The 14,434-nt window shown below is 41.9% G+C and overlaps 1 protein-coding gene across 1 annotated transcript in view; it reads left to right on the plus strand.

Moving 5' to 3' along the window:
* The window catches only part of LOC143540747 (disease resistance protein RML1B-like), a 34,072-nt gene extending 19,850 nt beyond the window's left edge, over nt 1-14,222 (plus strand). Inside the window, exons 5-8 of the mRNA XM_077033727.1 lie at nt 10,649-11,723; nt 11,873-12,088; nt 12,172-12,966; nt 13,229-14,222. Coding sequence (XP_076889842.1) covers nt 10,649-11,723; nt 11,873-12,088; nt 12,172-12,966; nt 13,229-13,762 — 2,620 coding nt within the window. The 3' untranslated portion in view covers nt 13,763-14,222. The remainder of the gene's footprint in view (nt 1-10,648; nt 11,724-11,872; nt 12,089-12,171; nt 12,967-13,228) is intronic.
* The last annotated feature ends 212 nt before the right edge of the window (nt 14,223-14,434 follow it).

Raw genomic sequence — 14,434 nt, forward strand, 5'->3', positions numbered from 1 at the left:
CTTGCTGGATGTTGTAACCAGTCAGAACTTCAATAGGATGACCATTGAAGTATCTATGGAGCTTGCGCGACGCGTGTGTTAGTGACAAAACTAACTTTTCCATTATGGAATAGCGCGTCTCAGGGTCTGTGAGCACCCGACTCACATAGTATATCGGCGTTTGTATCCCCTTGCGATCCACCAATAATACTGCGCCGATCGCGCGGTCTCCAGCTGACAGGTACAATGTAAGGGTCTCGCCAGGAAGTGGAGCTGTGAGCGCTGGCAATTTAATGAGACATTCTTTTATCTCAGTGAAAGCTTGCTCAGCCTCAGGCGTCCACTTGAATTGGCTCTTCTTCAAACAGTTCCTCAAGGTGTTAACGAATGGAGTAGATTTGCTGGCGTGGTTCGCTAGGAACCTGTTGATTGACACCAATCTACCATTCAGCTTCTGAACCTCTTTCATGGTGGATGGTGAAGGCATGTCAAGGATGGCTTCCACCTTTTCAGGGTTCACCTTGAAACCATCCTTAGTGACCATTACACCAAGAAATTTCCCCTCTTCTGCGCCGAAAGTACATTTGCTCGGGTTGAGCTTCATGTTAACCTCCGTTAGGCGCTGAAGAGTTTCCTCGATGTCTTTGAGCATTTGTCTCTCCTCCCTGCTCTTGATCACCAAATCATCGACGTAGACTTCTAGATTTCTTCCGATTTGTTCACTGAAAACCGAATCCATAAGTCTCTGATAGGTTGCGCCCGCATTCTTTAAACCAAAGGGCATTTTTGTGTAACAAAAAACACCCTTGTCGGTTCTGAAGGCCGTCTTGTCTTCATCCTGTGGTGCCATTTGAATCTGGTGATAGCCTTTGTAGGCATCCAGGAAACATTTGAGCTTGAATGGCGCCACGGAGTCCACCTTTGCGTCGATGTTTGGGAGGGGGTAACAATCTTTCGGACATGCTTTGTTGAGGTCCTTGAAGTCAATACACATTCTCCATGACCCGTTGCTTTTCTTTACCATCACAGGATTGGCTACCCATGTCTGGTATCGAATTGGGCGGATGATGTTTGCGCGCAACAGGTCCTCCACTTGCTCATTCATGGCCTTCGCCTTTTCATCCCCCATGATTCTCTTTTTCTGTGCAATTGGCTCCACCGACTTAAACGTGTTAAGAGAATGTTGCGCCAAGTCTCGCGGGACCCCCGTCATATCGGAGTGTTGCCACGCGAAAACCGACGTGTATTTTGTAAGCAACTTTTTCATTCTCAATCTCGTTTCGTCTGAAATGGTAGCGCCAATTGTGACCGTTTGATCTGGGAATTTTGGGTTTAAAATCCACTTCTCTGGCGCATTGTCAGCCATTGTAAGTTTCATTCTCCCTTCCCGCGGCGTGCTTGTCACTGCGCACAAATGATCGCGGTAAACAAATGCTACGCCTGTTGGTGTAGGGATCCCCAATGCGCCGTGCGCTGGCGACGGTACAGCATTAAATTGGGCAATCGTTCCCCTACCCAGGATCATATTGTGGCATGACGTGGTGGGCAAGACCAAGAAGTTGACAACTTCGGCTCGCTTGTGCTCATCATCCCCCATAGTTAGTTCAAACTGAATCTGGCCTAGGGGATGTATGATTTCATTTGAGACACCACAGATTGGTGCGTTCACAATTTCGAGCCGCGCTTGGTCTGCCGGTTCTAACTTTCTGAAACACTGCTCATACATAATGTCAGATTCGCTTCCAGTGTCCACCAGGACCTTTGACACTTCGTAATGAGCAATGTGTGTGGTAATGACGAGAGGACTGCTTATTGAAGGGCCTCCCCTGATTCTTGGGAAGATGACTTGCTGCTCGCGCCAATCTCCGTGGATTTGCGCGCTTCTCTTTCTTGACGTCTGCCCTTGTCGTCCCCCCTCAGCCACACAGATTCTTTTGTACTTCTTGCTGGCAGAGGCTCCCTCCGGTTGCTCATCTTCTATTCTTTGGTTTTTTACCAAGTGAGCCAGCCTGCCCGACTTTACATCCTTCTCGATCGCATCCTTTAAATGATGGCATGCGTCGGTGTTGTGGCCCGGGGACCTGTGAAATTCACAATATTTGCCATTGTTTTGCGGTCCCTTGTAGTGTAGTTGTTTGGGGGGCTTGAATTGGACATTCTCAGTACTTAACACCTGTGAAGGTGTTTTAGTGAGGGGCGTCCATATTCTTGGCAAAGGTCTGCTAGGATCTCTGCCGCCCTCCCTCTTGTCACCCTCCCCGCGATTACGAACTTCTTTTTGGGGCTGTGGTGAGGTTGGTTGCGCTTGTTTTTCCGCGGAAGAAAAACTTGTTGGCTGCAACCTGGACCATACAGAGTTCTGTTTGGCCCTCTTATCTTTGCTGCGCGGTGATTCTGCCTGATGCGCTCTTTCTCTTGCCCTATCTTGGGCAATCTGTTTCTCATTTCTCGCGAAAACTCGCGATGCCTCCATTAACTTGGCCCACGTGGTGGGCATACCATCTTTGCTTACAAGAGCCCGGCGGAGTTGGTCACTGCGCGCGCCTTGTATAAAGGCCACGCGCAGGAGCTGCTCAGTTATGCCCCCGATTGCCAGGGATTCCTGATTGAAACGAGTGATGTAATCTTCAACCGTTTCATCATTCCTGCGTATGCAGTGCATGATGTCATCAGGATCGCGCGTGTGCCTGCGCTGCTGTACGAAGTGGGCTTGGAACTTTTCTAATAGTTCCTCGAACCCATCAATTTGCCCTGTCGGCAAGCTCTCGAACCATACCCGCGCTGCGCCCGTGAGGCAGCGAGCAAACATATGACACCATGTTGGCATCGTCCAGCTCTCTAGGTTTCCCGTGTTATAGAAACCTTGCAAAAAGTCATCTGGATCTGTTGTGCCATCATATTTTCCCAGACCACTTGGCATCTTTGTCTTGTGCTGGATGGGAGCCTGCGCGATGCGCGCAGTAAACTTTGAGTGTTTTACCAGGATGGCTGGTCTATAGGGCGTGGTTACGTCCACTTGCCCTCTGATCGGTGGGCTGTACGGCATGTGCAGATCCAGATCTGCTCTGGCTCCAGGCGCCATGTTCACAGGCGCGCGAAGCTGTGAGCCTCCTGCATGAGTATCCCGTGTCTTCCTCATGCTATGCACTTCTTCATCACTGAACTCAGTGTGTGCAGTGTGAACAGAATGTCCCTCTTCCGGCGCGCGCGGCCTCTTTGTAGTCTGCTTATCAAAAGCTTGCCTTTGTGCTTGGTCGGCTAGCTTCTTCTGCTTGACCATGTCGTTGTACTTTTCAATCAGACGCCGCTGCTCGTTTATGAGCCATTCATTCGGATCATTTGCTTCATCTTCTGGACCCATTGGTCCTTTCAGCTTCGCGCCGGCCATATTTTGTAACGTGTGATCGTCTGGAGGAGTTTCAGTCTGACCGTGAGGGGTTGTGACGAAGGGACGGTTGCTGGTGGTACGCGTAGAATCACGCGGAACCCTCAGAACCTGCTGTCCGTCGTTAACACCCTCACGTTCAATATCCTCCAGAGCTTGATCAACGTTACGAACTCCAGAAACCATGGTGATCCCAATAAGGGGAGACTCAGCACTAGCAGGAGCAATAAGGGGAGACTCAGCACTAGCAGGCACACGCGCGATCCAGCGGCGCAGGACCAGGAACCAAGCCCTGCTAGTCCTGCACCTGCTAGTCCTGCTCCAGAAACCAAGCCCACTTCGTACAGCAGCGCAGGCACACGCGCGATCCTGATGACATCATGCACTGCATACGCAGGAATGATGAAACGGTTGAAGATTACATCACTCGTTTCAATCAGGAATCCCTGGCAATCGGGGGCATAACTGAGCAGCTCCTGCGCGTGGCCTTTATACAAGGCGCGCGCAGTGACCAACTCCGCCGGGCTCTTGTAAGCAAAGATGGTATGCCCACCACGTGGGCCAAGTTAATGGAGGCATCGCGAGTTTTCGCGAGAAATGAGAAACAGATTGCCCAAGATAGGGCAAGAGAAAGAGCGCATCAGGCAGAATCACCGCGCAGCAAAGATAAGAGGGCCAAACAGAACTCTGTATGGTCCAGGTTGCAGCCAACAAGTTTTTCTTCCGCGGAAAAACAAGCGCAACCAATCTCACCACAGCCCCAAAAAGAAGTTCGTAATCGCGGGGAGGGTGACAAGAGGGAGGGCGGCAGAGATCCTAGCAGACCTTTGCCAAGAATATGGACGCCCCTCACTAAAACACCTTCACAGGTGTTAAGTACTGAGAATGTCCAATTCAAGCCCCCCAAACAACTACACTACAAGGGACCGCAAAACAATGGCAAATATTGTGAATTTCACAGGTCCCCGGGCCACAACACCGACGCATGCCATCATTTAAAGGATGCGATCGAGAAGGATGTAAAGTCGGGCAGGCTGGCTCACTTGGTAAAAAACCAAAGAATAGAAGATGAGCAACCGGAGGGAGCCTCTGCCAGCAAGAAGTACAAAAGAATCTGTGTGGCTGAGGGGGGACGACAAGGGCAGACGTCAAGAAAGAGAAGCGCGCAAATCCACGGAGATTGGCGCGAGCAGCAAGTCATCTTCCCAAGAATCAGGGGAGGCCCTTCAATAAGCAGTCCTCTCGTCATTACCACACACATTGCTCATTACGAAGTGTCAAAGGTCCTGGTGGACACTGGAAGCGAATCTGACATTATGTATGAGCAGTGTTTCAGAAAGTTAGACCCGGCAGACCAAGCGCGGCTCGAAATTGTGAACGCACCAATCTGTGGTGTCTCAAATGAAATCATACATCCCCTAGGCCAGATTCAGTTTGAACTAACTATGGGGGATGATGAGCACAAGCGAGCCGAAGTTGTCAACTTCTTGGTCTTGCCCACCACGTCATGCCACAATATGATCCTGGGTAGGGGAACGATTGCCCAATTTAATGCTGTACCGTCGCCAGCGCACGGCGCATTGGGGATCCCTACACCAACAGGCGTAGCATTTGTTTACCGCGATCATTTGTGCGCAGTGACAAGCACGCCGCGGGAAGGGAGAATGAAACTTACAATGGCTGACAATGCGCCAGAGAAGTGGATTTTAAACCCAAAATTCCCAGATCAAACGGTCACAATTGGCGCTACCATTTCAGACGAAACGAGATTGAGAATGAAAAAGTTGCTTACAAAATACACGTCGGTTTTCGCGTGGCAACACTCCGATATGACGGGGGTCCCGCGAGACTTGGCGCAACATTCTCTTAACACGTTTAAGTCGGTGGAGCCAATTGCACAGAAAAAGAGAATCATGGGGGATGAAAAGGCGAAGGCCATGAATGAGCAAGTGGAGGACCTGTTGCGCGCAAACATCATCCGCCCAATTCGATACCAGACATGGGTAGCCAATCCTGTGATGGTAAAGAAAAGCAACGGGTCATGGAGAATGTGTATTGACTTCAAGGACCTCAACAAAGCATGTCCGAAAGATTGTTACCCCCCTCCCAAACATCGACGCAAAGGTGGACTCCGTGGCGCCATTCAAGCTCAAATGTTTCCTGGATGCCTACAAAGGCTATCACCAGATTCAAATGGCACCACAGGATGAAGACAAGACGGCCTTCAGAACCGACAAGGGTGTTTTTTGTTACACAAAAATGCCCTTTGGTTTAAAGAATGCGGGCGCAACCTATCAGAGACTTATGGATTCGGTTTTCAGTGAACAAATCGGAAGAAATCTAGAAGTCTACGTCGATGATTTGGTGATCAAGAGCAGGGAGGAGAGACAAATGCTCAAAGACATCGAGGAAACTCTTCAGCGCCTAACGGAGGTTAACATGAAGCTCAACCCGAGCAAATGTACTTTCGGCGCAGAAGAGGGGAAATTTCTTGGTGTAATGGTCACTAAGGATGGTTTCAAGGTGAACCCTGAAAAGGTGGAAGCCATCCTTGACATGCCTTCACCATCCACCATGAAAGAGGTTCAGAAGCTGAATGGTAGATTGGTGTCAATCAACAGGTTCCTAGCGAACCACGCCAGCAAATCTACTCCATTCGTTAACACCTTGAGGAACTGTTTGAAGAAGAGCCAATTCAAGTGGACGCCTGAGGCTGAGCAAGCTTTCACTGAGATAAAAGAATGTCTCATTAAATTGCCAGCGCTCACAGCTCCACTTCCTGGCGAGACCCTTACATTGTACCTGTCAGCTGGAGACCGCGCGATCGGCGCAGTATTATTGGTGGATCGCAAGGGGATACAAACGCCGATATACTATGTGAGTCGGGAGCAGGACCAGAACCAGCGGCGCCGGAAGTGCCGCCAGGAGTATGATTAAACTGTTTCACCGATGGTTCCTTTGAATCCGTGTTCTTCCACCTACAAAATGAACAGCGCCGTTACTTACCCCTCAGAAAGGGACAGAGGGGTCCTCTTTGGGGTAACCCTCCGGCGTGAGAATCAGTATCTTTGTGGAGAAGATAATAAAGTGTGAGTCAGTGAAATCTCAAGAGTATTGCTGAATCGCTGAATACTCTTGATTATGTGACTGTGTGTTTTCTGTAACTGACTGTGAGTGAATACAATTCAATATGATTGAATGTGATATCACTGCTTGTAACTGTCAATGATTGAGTGTGAATGAATGTGTCATCAAAGTGGAGTTGATGCTGTATTTATAGTGCTAGGGTTTCCACTGGCTGGGCTCAGCCTCGTTGGCCTCCTCCAATCGCACTGCGCCACGTGTCCTCTGGGACACCTGGCGCTTTCTCGTTGGTTGTAATCATGTGGTAGCACATGTGTCATGCTGAGTTGTCGACCTTTCATTTGGCAGCTGTCAACATCAGCATATTCTTACTCCTTAAAAAGATGCCTTCTAGAAGAGTGTCTGACGTGCACAATCAAGGTTGCCCTGATCCTGATTTGGATAAGGACGAGGTTGATTATGTGTACGTGTGATATGCGCCCATCCTGAGAATGCGCGAAGTCTTCTTTTTATTCTCACGCGCAGATATTTCATGCGCAGGTGTGATATGCACGAGCGTGTGATATGCGCCGCGCGCTGGTGCGCCACGCGCATATGTGACGCGCGAGCATATGTGATGTGCAAGAGCATGCGATATGCGCCGCGCGCATATGTGATGCGCGAGCATATGATGCCTGAGCATGTTTTGTATGCGCGATGCGCCTGGGTTTTGGCTTTGTGCCTTCATAATGTCTTTATCTTGTGGGTTGACCCGCCTTGCTTGGTGTTGAGGCGGGTACATACCTCTTCACACTGGTTCCAAATAACCAACACATCAATGGCACATTCATCTTGGTCTTCTCCGCCGTGTAAACATGACGTCTTTCTAAATTTTAGAGGAGAAGATACTCGCAACTCTTTTGTAAGTCATCTGTACTCGGCTCTTGAACAAAAAGGAATTCCCACTTACATAGATGATAAATTGCGTCATCCCTCACAAAGGCCATTCAAGAATCACGGATTGCCATCGTTGTATTCTCTAAGAACTATGCCACTTCTTCTTGGTGCTTGGATGAACTTTTGTGTATCATGGATTGCACGGTCACGGGAGGACTAATCGTTTTGCCCATATTCTATCACGTGGATCCCTCTGAATTGCGAAAACAAGATACAAATTTTCAAAAAGCATATACCATGTATGAATTCAAGAACAACAACAAAGTTGATTTATGGAGAGAAGCACTTGTTGGTGCAAGTAATTTGGTTGGATGGCACCTTAAAGACAATGAGTAAGTTTCGGGAAACATTACCTAAAGATCCTTTTCAAGTGAGATTCTATATTTAACCATCTTTTTAAAAACTTTCTAAAAATGTCACTAAAAAGTTGTTGCCAACAACATATTTGGTTTAATTTCAAACGGTTTTTGAAAGACCGTGTAGAAAAAGACACATGTGAAAATTAACAAAATTAATAAATTCCTGACAGGTTTTTTTGACTTTCATTCCTTGTAAACTCCACCCACTTTGAATTTTTAGAAAAAAATTTTAAAATGGATCTACTTTAGAAAGATATTTCAATTTTGTCTTTTAAATTTTAGAATTCTAAAATGCCCTCTCTAACTCATTTTTGATGATGTGTTAGAAAATCTAACGCATATTGATGACCTGTTTGTAAAACACATCATAAATGATGCGTTAAACTTCCTAAAACATCGTAAAAATGCGTTAGACTTCCTAACACATCGTTAAGAATGCGTTAAACTTCTTAACACATCGTTAAGAATGCGTTAGGTATCCAAACACATGATCAACGACGTGTTAGTCTCTTGTATATTTTTAATATTATATTAATATAACTAATTCTACTTATATTTGTTTTTTATAAATTTTAATATATAAGTTTTATATTATTTCGAAGATAACGATAAAACATACTTATTTTTATCTATGTGTTGGCATAAATTTTATTTAAAACCGTGCGGGCTCAAATGTCATGAACATTTCGATATTAATTTGACACGGCTCGGGTTTAAGTAAGTTTATGTCGGTTCATAGATAAAAAATAAGCATGTCCCATCAGTATTACAGTATATTCTAAATAATATAAAACTTTATATATTAAAATTTATAACAAAAACAAATATAAGTAGAATTAGTTATATTAATATAATATTAAAAATAAAACAAACAAGAGACTAACACGTCTTTGGCTATGTGTTTTAGATGCTAACACGCCGTTGACCATTTGTTTAGATATCTAACTCATCTTTGACTATGTCTTATGAAGTCTAACGCTTAAAACACGTCGTCAAAGATGCGTTACATTTTCTAAGACATCGTCAAAGATGAGTTAGAGAGAAACATTTTTGAAATTCTAAAATTTAGATGACAAAATTGAAATCATTTTTCAAAATTGGTCTATTTCAAGAATTTTTCATTTATTTTTTTCATCTTCTATAACACTATTCTCTCTCCTATAACCTCCCTATTCACATATCACATTATCCATCTATATCTCTATAATTACACTGAAAAACATTACATTTTCTCTCTCATATATAATTAAATAATATTTTTTTACATCTTTACTATTGTCTTTTCTTTTTTCCTTCACTCACAACCACTTTCAAATATATTAAAAAATAAATAGAGGATGAACTTTGGTTCACCAAATTTACTCAAAATTTACCCATCTCTTTTAATTTTCTCTCTCCTCTACTCACAACCACTCACCATTCTCTAAAACAATTCAGAGATTTATCTCACAAAAGTTTTAGATGAGCTACTATGAATGCTCTTATATCATCTTCAAGACACATATTCCACCTCTATCCTCACTCTATTAAAATAAATAAAAACATTGATAATAATATTCTACACACCTAGTAAGCATGAGTGAAGGATTTGAGGAGCATCAATGACGAATTTTGGGGCGACATTTTTACCGTCAAAGACAACAATATCAATTAAGAAATACGATACCTTATTTTCTCTGTTGTGTCTCTGAGGACTTCCTCGAAGAACACGTTGCCTGAATCTTTCTTGTAGTTGGTCGCCGGCGACGGAGGCATGATAAACACACAACAGGCGTCGTCGACTAAATTGTAATCAATTGGATCGGAGCCGCTAGGTTTAGTGAGACATGGTGACTTGTTATTGGCTGTTCAAAAACTAGTCATTTGGACAGCAAATATGCCGTTGACGACGTTTTTTAAAGGACAAATCTGGAATGTGGATTTAATTAGGGATATTTAAAAACCTCTCATTTGAAAATTTTATGGGTAGTACATGTTAAATGAGACAATATTTTTAAGGGTGGTTCGGTAAATTTAATGGGTGGTTTAGAGGAGATTTTAAATAATAATTCATTTATTGTAAACTAATAAGTTAGTCTTATTTTAATTAAGTCTTATCCTACATCCTATTTGTGTTGGTATCAAATTGTGTAATTGAATACGAGCAGGACTAGAATTAAGGATGTTATATAAACCCTTAGTACACATAGATTATCAAGTTTATCGTTTTCTTAATAATAATAATATCGAAAGTCTTTTTGTTTGTCAAAGAGAGATCCATTGTGTTTGCAATTTAAATTATACAACTTGTAAGGCCAATATTTGTGACTTGCGATATCAAATTACAAAACTCATTACATATTTTATGGTCAAGTTAATAAGTTATGCCGACGAGGAAACCAGACACAAAACGAAAGATTCGGGACACACGTTTAGCTTCAATGGGATATCTTCTAGTTTATTGTTGTGTTTAGCTATAAATAGGACTTTAGTTTCTATTTTGTATGTGTGTTGTATGATGTAAATCACAACCCAAGGGGAGCTCACCTTGGGTGGTCGGTTCTTCAATATTATCAATATTTTAACCGATTACGGAGTCGTTCACTATACTTATTATCTTTATATTTTGTTCGATCGTTGATTTACCGCACCCGTCTCGACACGTTTATCGAGAGCAAAACCGTTCGGTGGTCGTTTTCGGACCTACACAACTCAATTAAAGTATTTAAACTATGTTCCTTATTGTTCATATGGAAGGAACAAATCAAGAAGTAGTTTTGGTTTTCTTGTTCCACAAATAAATTCAACATGAGTTCTTGATTGTTAGTCGACTCCACCGTGTCATATTTAACAGTATGGTGCAAATTAATTACATCTTTTGTCAATAGGAGCATATGTTACTTATTCTTTTGAATTCAATATGCAGTAATGAGTCGAGGTGCATACAAGAAGTTGTTGAGACAATATCACAAATGCTATATCCATTAAATTCAAGTGCTGATGAAAGCCTTATTGGAGTAGAGTCTCGAGTCAAGGATTTGAAATCAAAGTTGCAAGTGGGATCAGGTGGTGTGCTTATGATAGGGATATGGGGGGTTGGCGGTGGTGGTAAGACTACTCTTGCATCTTCTGTTTATAATGAAATTCGTTGCAGTTTTCGTAAGTGTTGCTTTGTTGAAAATATCCGAGAGGAATCAAGAAAGAATGGATGGGAAATATTGAAAAACAAAATGATCAATGTGGGTGTTGAGGGTGTAAGGAGAGCCGAGGGTGGAAGATTCAATAGAAAGAGTGGAAATGTCTTGATTGTTCTTGATGATGTTGATCACCTTGACCAACTAAATGTGTTAGCTGGATCACATGATTGGTTTGGTGAAGGAAGTAGAATAATTATTACAACGAGAGAGAAGCATTTACTAGATGTTTACAAGGTAAATGTGATACACCATATTAGCTTGTTAGATGGTGATGAGGCCATTAAGCTCTTCTGCAAGTATGCACCTCGGTATAAAATGTCTATAAATGATTATAAGCAACTTTCAAATAATGTCGTTTCTTATGCTAGTGGTCTCCCATTAGCACTTAAAGTTCTAGGTTGTTTTCTATATAAGAAAACATTGGGACAGTGGAATAGTGCCTTAGAAAGATTGAAAAAGAGACCACAAAATGATATTGTGAGAAAGCTAAAAATTAGCTATGATGGACTTGAAGACATGGAAAAAGATGTTTTCCTTGACATTGCATGTTTTTTAAAGGGAGAAAAGAAAGGCAAGGCAATGGAGATCCTTGATGCTTGTAATCTTGAACCTGATATATGTGTAAAGGTGTTATTAGAAAAGGCTCTTATAACTATTTTGGATGGTAAGTTTGATATGCATGATTTGGTACAAGAAATAGGACACTACATTGTTAGAGGGAAGCACTATGAGAATCCTGAAAAACATAGTAGAGTTTGGCAAGTGGATGATGTTACAAACATATGTGCTATGGATGCAACAACGGTAATGTGTAAAAGCTAACCTTGCATTTTATATATACATAGATATAGTGTTTTATGTAGATTAAAATCAATAATTGATACATATTGGTTCACTGTGGTTCTTGGTTAAACTGAACCATGACAGCATTTTGGTCCTCTTATCACGTACAGAAACTTAACAAGATTAAAGCAATAAGAATTATTTCCGATATGCATGATCCATTACCGAGACATAATCATCATGTTGTTGCAAATATGAAGGAACTTCGGTGGATTGATTGGAGAGGTCCACATGCAAGTTCATTACCAACAAATTTTCAGCCAAGAAAGCTTTGTTGTCTAATATTGAGTGGTGGTCGTCATAGACAACTTTGGAATGATTATAAGGTAATGAAACTTTTCCACCAGTAATTCGTTGTCTAAATTGGTTTTTGTCATACTTTTAACTTATCTATAGTTCTATGCAACAGTATCTACCAAATTTGAAAATGATCAAACTTCATGATATGAAGACGCTTATCACGACACCAAATTTTGGTGGACTTCCCAATCTCGAAAGATTCATTCTTGACAGATGCCCGTGTTTAGAAAAGATCCATCCATCAATTGAACGCCTGCAAAGTCTTGCTATCATGCTTATAACAGGTTGTGACAATCTGAAGACGATCCCATCCATTGAAAAGATAAAAAGTTTAGATACACTTTCACTCTCATATTGCAGTAAACTTTCTAAGAGTGGGAAACAAGATGCATCCTATAAACAATATTCGACAAACTTTTTTGTTTCTTGCTTGCCTTGTTGTTGGGGAAATCTTGATGATGACTCAGAGAGTGTAGAGTATTACCTAGAGGAGCCTTTTTTACTTCACAAGGGCATGCACAATGGAGGGTTGCAATTCAACAGTGAAGGCTTAAAAAAGTTGTTTCTCAGAAATTGCCATTTGGAAGATGAAGACATAAACTCTGATGTTTGGCAGTTGCTTAACTTGGAAGAACTCGATCTATCACGAAATTTATTTTTGCAGTTGAACTTAAGCTTCTTGCAACTTGCCCGAATCAAATTGCTCGATGTATCATCTTGCAATAACCTTCGAGAGTTGTCAAATCTCCCATCAAGTATAGCTGTTCTTAGAGCGGATTATTGTTACAAACTTGAAACTGTTGGAGATATCTCCAACTGTAAATGGTTATGGAAAGTTTCATTTTTGGGGAAAAACAAACTAGGACCTATTGGTGATAAGATGATACTAAAATCCTTGCTTCAGGTTAGTTCAGCTCTACCTTTCAATCTTTATATTAATTAAGGGTACTGTATACCAAGTACCAAAACTTGTTTGCATTTTCACTAGTTATTTTATTTTGATAATTATTTTAGGTTTGTACATAACAAGAAAACACAAAAATAAACAATCTTTGTGATCTAGTGGTGTACAAATAAGTTCTAGTGGTGTAAAAATCACTTCCCTTATGTAAACCGATGCCTAATAATAATATTAAGCAATCATAGTGTGGTGTTTTTTTTTTCAGGGAAATGCTATCGAACATCACTTTTTGAGTCTGGCTCTTGAACATCAAATTCGAACGTTTTATACGCCCAACATTGGTGGTAGTAGGTTTATATTGCATCTTCCATGTAATTGGTACAAGGACTTTTGCGGGTTCTTAATATACTGTGTTATCGAGTATATAGAACCACTTGTAATGATAGTTGTCAAAGAGGAGCTAGACAGCATTGTTGATTGTTACTATCAAAACAAGTCATTAGATCGCCATACCCCGACGTATATAGATCGTGGTGCTCCAACGTATGTAGGATATGTTTCCTTTGGTTCATTGAGTAACATTTCTAGGTTGAATCCAGCATGCAATATGATTTCCTTCAGTTCAATGATTAAAAATGCTATGTTTGATGTCGAACTTGTTCCTAGGCTGAAAAGTAAAGGTGCAAATGATCAAGCCAAATCAGCAAAGCTTTGGGACGAGGAACGTGAAGATAGAAAGACATTTACAATAGAACGCTATTTGGAATCCGCTATCAAGATTCTATGGTGTCCATGCTAAGAACCCCATAATTCTGATTGTTTAATTAATCGTCATCTTCCATCCACCATCTCTCATAATGAAACATAGGGTTTGCTTGAAGATGCTTTTAATGACCATCCTTGCTTGTTTGATCAAGATCACTATTTCCCGCGGCTAACCTTCTTGTGATGGAAACCAAGAAAAAAATTTGGGTTTGATTGTTAATTAATGTTATTTAGATGGATGAACACTTTTTTGTTCAAACATTAAAATGTTGATTTTGATCTTAATGCAAACAATTTGTTTTCCATTGTTGTGTAAATCCTGGTAAATTAACTGAGTGTAAAATTCATCATTGTGAGCTCTCAAGTATCATATATCAATGTTTGGTTTAGTTAAGGAAAAGACTGTTGGTGTGATGGAGCATAATTGGTACCCAAATGATACTAAATGAAAAAAAAATGCTTCATTCAGTAGTGTAGGTAGATTGGGCTTAATTGAAACGTCCAAAGCACCGTAATAACCTAACAAAATGAAATTAGATCTTGGTCTTTACTTCTGCTTCACGAACCTCTGTCGCTAACCTCTCCGGTGCGCAACCTAAGTCGTGAAATAAGGAGTATGCGATCTTGGCTACTTTGACCATCCAACGGCTAGTTTTTTTCTCCACCACATCGGGTAGTTGTCACCCAAAAAGGGTACCTGAATGGC

The sequence above is a fragment of the Bidens hawaiensis genome, unplaced genomic scaffold (assembly GCF_021521415.1).
Source record: "Bidens hawaiensis isolate Kalapana, Puna unplaced genomic scaffold, B.hawaiensis_p1.1 tig00012328_1, whole genome shotgun sequence".
NCBI classification, from domain to species: Eukaryota; Viridiplantae; Streptophyta; class Magnoliopsida; order Asterales; family Asteraceae; genus Bidens; species Bidens hawaiensis.